At 37.1% G+C, this 9253-nt stretch overlaps 1 protein-coding gene across 1 annotated transcript; it reads left to right on the plus strand.

Moving 5' to 3' along the window:
• Nucleotides 1-11: 11 nt before the first annotated feature.
• On the plus strand, nucleotides 12-8761 carry LOC120105607 (25S rRNA (cytosine-C(5))-methyltransferase nop2-like). The gene is given in 15 exon segments (XM_039118207.1): nucleotides 12-101; nucleotides 296-326; nucleotides 329-369; nucleotides 453-532; nucleotides 620-691; nucleotides 1642-1720; nucleotides 2410-2499; nucleotides 3555-3623; nucleotides 3722-3799; nucleotides 4695-4787; nucleotides 4876-4900; nucleotides 4903-4954; nucleotides 5035-5134; nucleotides 7880-8154; nucleotides 8333-8761. Coding segments are annotated over 14 exon segments (1020 nt in total). The 5' UTR covers nucleotides 12-17; the 3' UTR covers nucleotides 8006-8154; nucleotides 8333-8761.
• The last annotated feature ends 492 nt before the right edge of the window (nucleotides 8762-9253 follow it).

A 9253-nucleotide genomic window follows, 5' to 3' on the forward strand; every position in this document is an offset into this window, starting at 1 on the left:
TCTTTCTCTATGTCTAGATGTTCTCGGCTGTTGAGCTCATTGAACTGTTGGAGGCTTTTGAAAAGAATCGACCTGAATGCTTGCGTACAAACACTTTAAAGGTACCTGTTGTTATTTTTCTTTCATTTAATGTGACATGATAATTGGTATGCCATCATACCCATTTATGTTTTCTTAAAATAGCTAACTTTCACCTAGTGATTTCAAAGTAAGTTTAACACTGTTTTTTAGTTTTGTGTAAATTGCTTATTTAGCTGTATATGCTTAATCACTCCATATTTTTTTCCTGGTATAGACTCGTAGGCGGGATCTTGCTGGTGTTCTAATAATAGAGGGGTCAATCTAGATCCAATAGGGAAGTGGTCAAAGGTACCGATGGATGTCCGGTTGGTTTAATTCAGACATATAATCAGTTACTTGGAGTTAAAGCTATTCATGGTATAAAATGACAGGTTGGGCTTGTGGTATATGAGTCACAAGTGCCTACTGGTGCAACTCCTGAATATCTGGCCGGCACTACATGGTATCTAATGTTTCAACTCCAACGATCTTATTGTATTGTCCATCGACATTTCTGGATTTTCTTAAGAGAGATGATTAATGTTTATTTTGTGCAGAGACAAGCTGCAAATTCTTTTTTACCTGTCATGGCGCTTGCTCCTCAAGAAAAGGAACGAATTGTTGATATGGCGTAGATATTCTGGTCATATGCTTGAAGAAAGTTGTTCATTCTTATATCAATAAGTTCATTCAGTTAACTGCTATTCATCACAGACTACTACTCTAATTACAGAATAACTTAAAGCATGGCCACTGTAGATTTTATCATAATTGAAAATATACTAAGAAAATCAGTCAGGCATTGGATGAATTAGGCTTCACTGTGTTGTCAAAGTTCCAATTGCTCTGCTATAAAAACAACAATTTTCTTGTGTTCTGACTATAAGAGAAGTTGTTAGAATGGACAAGGCAACAGAGGTCCATCATTTCCTTATCTGGACCCCAATCTCGATCTAAGCTTGAATAGTTGTGGTGTATTTAAATCTAGTTGGACCCAACACAAGCTGAGATCTCTGCCAGGTCTTGAAGTTAAACTGCAAATCTATTTGTAAGCTTATTGCTTCCACTCTTCAAGCTCTAACGCACCTTTATAGGCAAAGAATAATCTTAAATTATATGACAAAAGGCGTTTGCAAGGAACAAAAAATACTTCTAACCGAAAGCTTCTAAACCTGTGGAGTTATCCACTGTAGCCTCCCCAACTAGTCAGTTGCTACAAACCAAAGAAAATGACCCCGAAACATTGATTTAAAAAGAAAAGGAACCTTTGAGACACACCCTATTTGGTGATATTCTGAATGGTTTGTGCCTGCAATAGTATCTGGTTACAGCTTCGGTTACTGATGGCACTTGGTAGGCATCTTCAAGAGCCCTAAAGTAGTCTTGATCATGCAGTTGTTACAATGAGAATGACTTGATAATTGGATAGTTTAAGTATTTATAAACCTAGAGTTTGATAATGCAAGTCGTTTAGTGTTTATCATCCAGACCGGTTGCTTATTACCTTTTTTGAAAATTTTTAGTTTGAAATTTATTTTGTTCCACACTTATCTGCTTATATATTATTATATGCTCCTCCAGGGCTGCTCCAGGAGGTAAGACGACGTACATTGCAGCTCTTATGAAGAATTCTGGTAAATGCAATGCATCCTACCTAAGTGTTTGCATGCCTAGCTAATATGTTTCTTCAAATAGATTCTCCTATCTTGTTTACATTATTTTGGATGGGTTCAGATGGGCTGGTGGGCCCCCGGTCAGAAATTGCCATCCCTAGTTGTAGCTATGCACACTATATACGTTCCTGTACTAGTATTAAAACAATTTAGTATTAACAGTATAGAAGTATATGTATCTCCTAATCTGAGTTACCTTTTTACGAAAGGCAAAAATGCGTGGCGGCCAACATTTCCCAAACAAAATTCTCTATTTGAAGAAATGCATGAGTGGATCAGTTGCAAATCTTGATAATTTGAAAATGGCTTTGTAATTTGTCAATTACAACTTTCGAGGATCTCATACACGCCTTCCTTAGTTATGTGCACCTTTTCTCCATCTTTCCTATCTGTGATGCATCTAGTACTAGTAATGATCTGCCTTTCTATTCTTTGCATATAATCAATCAGTTGAATACTTAAAGCTGTACATTCTAAATGATTGATTAGATAAGCATGTTATCAAATCAATGTTTTTCTAAGCTGATTTGGCCTTTTCATTTCTAAGCTGTTAATCTTGACTATATCCTGTCATCATATATTACAATTCTGTATTTCTCTAGTTTTATTTTATTTTATTTTATTTTTTGAAAATCTCCTTAATCTCCCAGGAATACATTTATGCAAATGAGTACAGGAACCAAGGCTTAAGTCACTGCTAGCAAATATACATCGTATGGGTGTGACAAACACTGTAGTGTGCAACTATGATGGGAAGGGATGGTTAGTATATTATCTTCTATATGGTACTGAATATCAGCTGTATGCTGTTATTTCTTATCGTGAATAGCTGATTGTCGTCTTTGTTTTGTGGCTTTTATGTTTTGTGCTTGTTCTCTTGACGTCAAAATGAATTGAAATTTTTAGTCTTGGATATTTTTAAAATATTTTCAATCAAGGTCTGTAGTATTGGAACTGGCACTCGTGCCAGTAGGGCAGTGGTATGGTATGGTACTGTGCCGAGCTGTTCTGGCATGAACTGACATGGGAGAGGGAGAGGGAGAAGAAGAGAGAGGAAGAGAGGGAGGGAGGGAGGAAGGGAAAGGGAGAAGGAAAGAATGGAAAAGAGAGAGGGAGGGAGGAAGGGAGGAGGAGGAGAGAGTGGCGGAGAGCGAGAGAGGCGGAGGGGGTGGGGTTGAGGGCTTTCGAAGCCTTCTCTCCTCCACGATGTTGGCATGCGGGAGGAACCCCGATTTTGAAATGAAACAGGGGTGTTGGCTCCTTTATTTTTATTCTTTTGAAATTTTTTAAATAAATCATCTAAAAGGGCTGAAGCCCCTGTTCCGGCACCGGTACGGCTCTGTCCTTCCCTCTCTCTTCCGCCCTTCCTCTCTCTCTTTTCTTCTCTCTCCTCCTCCCTCGCTGGTTTCTCGATCTAAATGCTGTATTGTTCCGATCGGCGCCGGTACGTCTCGGTATGCCTCGATTCAAGTGGTTCAGGACGGGTACCGGCGACCTTGTTCTCAATTGAGATTTTGTTATATCTCATGTTGTGCAGACCATATTCTTGTTTTCAGATGTCTAGTAGTTTTTTTAAGGAAACATCTCCTCATTTTTATACATATCTCGTGTGTTGTTTTCCTTCATCAATGAATTTGATGAATTTGATTATTGTGTCAGCATACTTCATCAGCCTGCGTGATTTTTGTGTACACTTGCTTGTCCAGTAGAATAAAATATTGAAATAATTACTGAGGATTGTTTTTGCTGAATGCAAGAGATTAGAGCAGTAGGTAATTAGAAAATTGAAGTTATTGATGATGTGGTATCTTTTGAGTTCAGCTATCGAAGGTTCTTGGGTTAAATTCTGTTGATAGAGTATTACTGGATGCCCCCTGCACCGGCATTGGAGTGAGTTTAGCTTGTCACCTTCTCTTACAGCATGTAGTTCTTATTTCTTGTACGAACTGTTCAACTAATGAGTGGCTTGACCTTTTTGTTCTTTGAAGACTATCTGCCCAGAGCAACAATCTATTAAAACATCCAAGTCCATTGAAGATGTACAAAATTGTGCTTTCCTGCAAAAGGTAAGTTGGCTTTTTCTTTAGCAGGTGATGTTTCTTTGACATTGTTGAAATGATCAGATCACGACTTCTCCATTTTTGGGAATGAGGCTTAATTAACACCTTTTTTTATTTATTCTCAGCGGTTGATGTCCCTTAAAAAGGCCTGTCATGGGTTTTTCGGTTGAGTTTAGGGTGCTCTTCAAGTCTCATTTGTTTAAATGTCTTCTACATTTAGGAAGTCTAGATTCTAGCGAGCCTATTAGTGCTTTAGGTTCACAATATTAAAAATCATGCTTGTGTCATGCACATTGTATTCTGTTTTCTCTTGCAAACTGCTACCCCCCCACCCCCAAATCCACCCACCCGCGTTGCGCGCGCGCGCGCAGAGAGAGAGAGAGAGAGAGAGAGAGAGTTACAAGAGTTGTAAAAGATACAATAATATATGCTAACATTTGCATAAGTGACCGAAATTCTTCCTATTCTAGATATTTTAGTGTTATCTCAATTAGTTAGAAGAACAATTGATTTGTCTAACCAAATAACATATTCTTTATCATCTCTAACGTGCCTGCTGAAATAAAAAATATAAGATGCACACCCTGCTGACAAACGGTCTCTCTTGTTAGATTAAGATTAGCCCCTTTTGTTGTGGACAATGATATTATTTTTCTCCAGCTACTCACTTCTCTGAGAAAGGTATCAGCTGTGTATATTTGAGAACACTATCTCTTGATTCCATTTAGCACACGAGGGTTTAATTTGGGACCTATTACCACCTTGCCAATCAAATCCATTTACTTGATATCCAATTGTCTATTTTTGTATGTGCATTCTCCTGATTTATGTTCATTGAATAATCAGATTCAGATGGGCAATTATATATTGATTTCCTGAATGTGTATTAATGTTCTTGCAGCAACTGATTTTAGCAGCAATTGATTTAGTGGATGCTAATTCAAAATCAGGGGGGTACATAGTTTACTCAACTTGTTCTGTGATGATTCCTGAGGTTTGTATAAAACGTGAATGCCTCCTAAGTTAATTAAAATTCAAGATTAACATGCTATTGTTTTAAGGCATTTCTTTATGTCTTGCAGAATGAAGCAGTTATAGACTATGCACTCAAAAGAGAGATGTAAAGCTTGTGCCATGTGGATTGGACTTTGGTCGCCCAGGGTATGTTACAATTAATTTTTTTACATTTTTTACACTCTTATAATAGCTTGAACTTTATGGCAAGTTTCTCTGTTGTCCAGATTCATTCGCTTTAGGGATCAGCGGTTTCATCCTTCTTTAGAAAAAACAAGGCGGTTTTATCCCCATGTAAACAACATGGAAGGCTTTTTTGTGGCCAAGGTAAATGATTTTCTAAAATATATCAAACAAAAGGGTTCAACTCAATTTTTTGGTGATTTATATTCAAAAATAGTAACTTGTGTTATTTCATGTAGCGATACACACAAAGTTGACTCTTTGGCTATGAACTTGAGCTGTGCTTTACCTGCATTTCTTTATCTGCAATAATATTCTTTATTATTGACATAGAACATCTTAACACGAGTTAATGTCAAACTATTTTCTTAATGTATACCACTAAGAAATTGCATAGCATACCTTTATAATGAATAAGTTGTCTGTGTACCTATCCCTTGAAGATACATTGATGTTGTATCAGCATTGGTTAAATATGGCGACTTTGAGACACATGGGTAGTGTATAGTAGTTAAAATATAAAGCACAACATAAAGGAGGTGCAATTTTCCTTATGTTATTGCACAGATATACACCAAGATTGGATGTGATTAAAGTTGCACCATACGCTATTTTAATCGCTTGTCTCTTCAGACCTGTCATAAATGAATTATGGAGAAGGGGCTGCATGGTTCATGTATTTGTGAATATGCTGTCTGTGGGGAAAATAAACATGTGATTGGTAAAATTAATATGATGGAAGGAAGATCAAGGAAGGTTATAAATAACAAATGAAACTGAAATCTGAAGTACATAGAAAACCACAAAGCATAATGATGTCTGAAAATCTGCCATAAAATTTTATTTATTATCTGGGATCAGTTACACCAAAGACTGCAAGGATAGAGCAGTGCTGATGAAATTTTGAAGTCTTACATGAGATCAGCAAGCCGTAGGAGTTTGGAAGATCCAAAACAAGAACAAGGTTGATATTATTATTGTTGTTAAAATTTCCATTGATACGAATGATGCATATATTTAAGGTAATACATATGAAGATGAAATCACTTCATAGGATACGTGTTACGGTTTACAAGGATATGGTTTGAATAATTACATTAGAGAGGTGATGGAACCTGTTGGGTTTTTCAAACGTCTTGAACTAATATCTCGAAGGCCTTGGTTAGAGATGCCCTAAATTTGTGTAGTACAGCTGAATGGGAAGAGTTGACATAGGACATCTTGGACGGAAATCTGCAGGGAACAAGTTGGAAAGGCTTGAGCTGACAAAAGGTGTGTGATTGGTGGAAGGAGTGATGAAACTGTAATTAATATGAAAAAAAACTCTTGGTGGTTTATGATTTATAATTTGTTTTACTGCATTGAATTGTCTTGATGGCCTAGAAACGCCTGATAGCTAGGCAATCATCCCTTTCTGGTCCTAGCAAATTTTAGGGGTTTTGTTGCTATCATGGGCTTTCTTTAAATCAGTTTAAATTTTAAGTTAGTTGGAGCTATATATACTAGTCTCAGGCTGTTAGTAAAAGTTGTTTTGTACTAGATGTAGTAGTTGAAATCATGCATTTTAAATTAAATGATCTAGATTACTTCTAGGGTTTCTTCAATTGTAAGCCTGATATGTTTATCCCTTATCTTTTAATCCACAAGGCTTATACAAAATGGTTATCCTAGGAAACTCTTGCCAAATAACTGAAAGAGTTCACTCTTGCCTTTCCGCCATATTTGCTGCCTATACATTTCTGCCTCTTCTTGCCATGCATTGAGCATTTCATATTAGATTCTGAAGGAACACGTGACAAGAGCTTGGAAGTTCTAGCGGTGGCGGATTTCCTTTCTCAAGCTTTCCAGCTACTTAGCTAGCCAATGCTTTGATGCTCAAGCTTCTGTCTCCATTTGGCTAAACAGCTCTTCAGTGCTTGAGTATCTATTGCAGCTCCTTTGGCTAAAGGGTATGATATGAGCATCTCTCCTGCATGCTTTGCAGTTTCCACCTCCATTAAGTAATCTTACCATAATGGCTTCACCGCCACTGCACAAAGAAGTAAAAAAAAACAGTAATTCACACACAAAAGGGAGAAAAAAATTCAAGCCAAAAATTTCAGTCCTCATTCTGATGCGTCATTCCAAATATATATGAACTTTCTTTTTCTTTCTACTTTAACATTTAGGCATTCTTGCTTTAACCCAAAAGAAGGGAACACATTTAGACTTTCTTTATTTCCTTGTTATTTAATCCGAATTTTTCCCACCTGAGTATCCTGTTCCTTACTGCATTTGCCCTTTGCATATTGATACTCTTTCCATCGTACAACTCTCTTAACTTCCAAGCTGTGTTCTATCACACAACACATTGTCATGCCTTTTTCTTTCCCCCAATCCCTTTGGGAATATCTCCATTTATCTTCTCATTTTTTCCATGACTTGTGCTGATGCCTTATGTCAATTAATCTTCCATTAAAGTTAGTTGGTCATCAATATTAAGCTTCCTAGTTAAACTGTATTTTACATTAGAACTTGACAACTTCTTCCATCATGATGTATTTTATAAAGTAATATAGCACTTCAACTACAAAATATCGATCAAAATGAGAAGAAACATGATGAAGTCTTTTAATGCATCAACACGAAGCACCAGACTCCAAATTTTAGATACCTTTCCATATGTCCAAAACAACATACTTCGTTGTTCTATTCCCCAGACTAGTATATCCTGTTCATCAACTATAGTTATGTGTAGACAGAAGTGCACATTTGACCGAATTGTACTCAATTTATCTGCAAGGCTTGCATCTCTCTTTTTCTCTGTGTAGAACAATTGGTAATATTGCTCCAAGTATATATTGATGTGTGGTCTAACTTTCGCAATTTTGTTATAATTACTTCCTACAGCTGAAGAAGCTAAGCAATTCCAAACCAGCAGCTTCAGAAGCTCCTAAGACATCAGAAAAAACAGAAGAGGCAGCAGTTACTGATGACAATACGGATGTACAACTGATGTCCCAAATGAAAACCTGAAAAGCTAAAAATTTTGAAAAAGGGTAAAGGAAAGAAAAAGAGTGGTCTAAAAGGGGAACCCCAAATGAAGGAAAGGTATCACCTACATCCAAAGCCAAGCTGAGGAAAAAACGGAAATTTCCTTCTAGAGAGGAAATTTCCCAAGCTAGGTAAGGCTTCTGTGATCTGCATCATCCTATCTTCCCTGTCATTCATGGTTATTAAATATCTTTTCCATACAGTTCCCTTTTAGATTAGAGTTTTTAATTATGAATCCAAGAGCATATTCTCTCTCTGTCCTGGATGGGATATTTTCTTTTTAAAATCTTACATATGAATCACTAACAGAGAGGAGAAACGGAAAGCCTTGAAGAAGAGAAAGGTCTGAGGAGCAATGGAAGAGCAAGGGAGAACAACCTGATGAATTGATGCAGGGAGAAGAGGGAACCCTCAGTTGCTCGGTTGACTTGTTGCTAGCTATCAAACTGGATTCAGATCGGGCCACAACAAATTTTGGATGCCGAAAAATTGATATAGTTTTGGGTCTTCCGTGCAGGCTTTTAATTTATCCTGAGCCATTCATGCTATCATTTCCCATTTTTTATTGGAAGTTGCCTGTCGGGACTGCCAAAATATACTGTTCTACGATTTCTAAATATATATCTAATTATTGTTGTTTCTCCCTCGGATATTTACCTGTAGCATGAAGTGGTCTGCTTCAATAATTTCTCTAGAACATGTGTACAACAATATTATGATTGTTTTTGCTGATCTTCATGATTGTTTTATTGCCACATCATGGCTCCAGTAACGGAACATGTAAGATGGTCTAGCGAGGTGGTGCCTCTGCCGATCAATTAATGGATGTGCGGTCTGTGGTGCTTGGGTCTACCAGTATGGCTGAATTTTTTGGTTTTTTTTTTGAAATTTTGAAATTTTGGGACCACAGTTTTTGGACTCCGATGCACTGAGATGACCTGTTAATGGGAGCTTATGAGCTGAGTCTATTGTTAGAGTTCTTCGACTAATTTTCAGTTGAAAATTAACTGCCCTTGCTATGATATCCTGGCACGTCATGGTTGACAAAATCCAACCTTGAGCACATATACGGGAAAACATTAAGGCTTGAATGGTTTGCGCCAATTTATATGTAGTTCATATACCACAACAACGATTCTCTCCGGTTGTAACTATACTAGAATGGGGTGGCTGTACTTATAGTAAAATAGGTGAGCAGTCGTTGTATCAAAAAAAAAAAAAAAATCTCCC

Source organism: Phoenix dactylifera, unplaced genomic scaffold, assembly GCF_009389715.1.
Source record: "Phoenix dactylifera cultivar Barhee BC4 unplaced genomic scaffold, palm_55x_up_171113_PBpolish2nd_filt_p 000320F, whole genome shotgun sequence".
Lineage (NCBI taxonomy): Eukaryota > Viridiplantae > Streptophyta > Magnoliopsida > Arecales > Arecaceae > Phoenix > Phoenix dactylifera.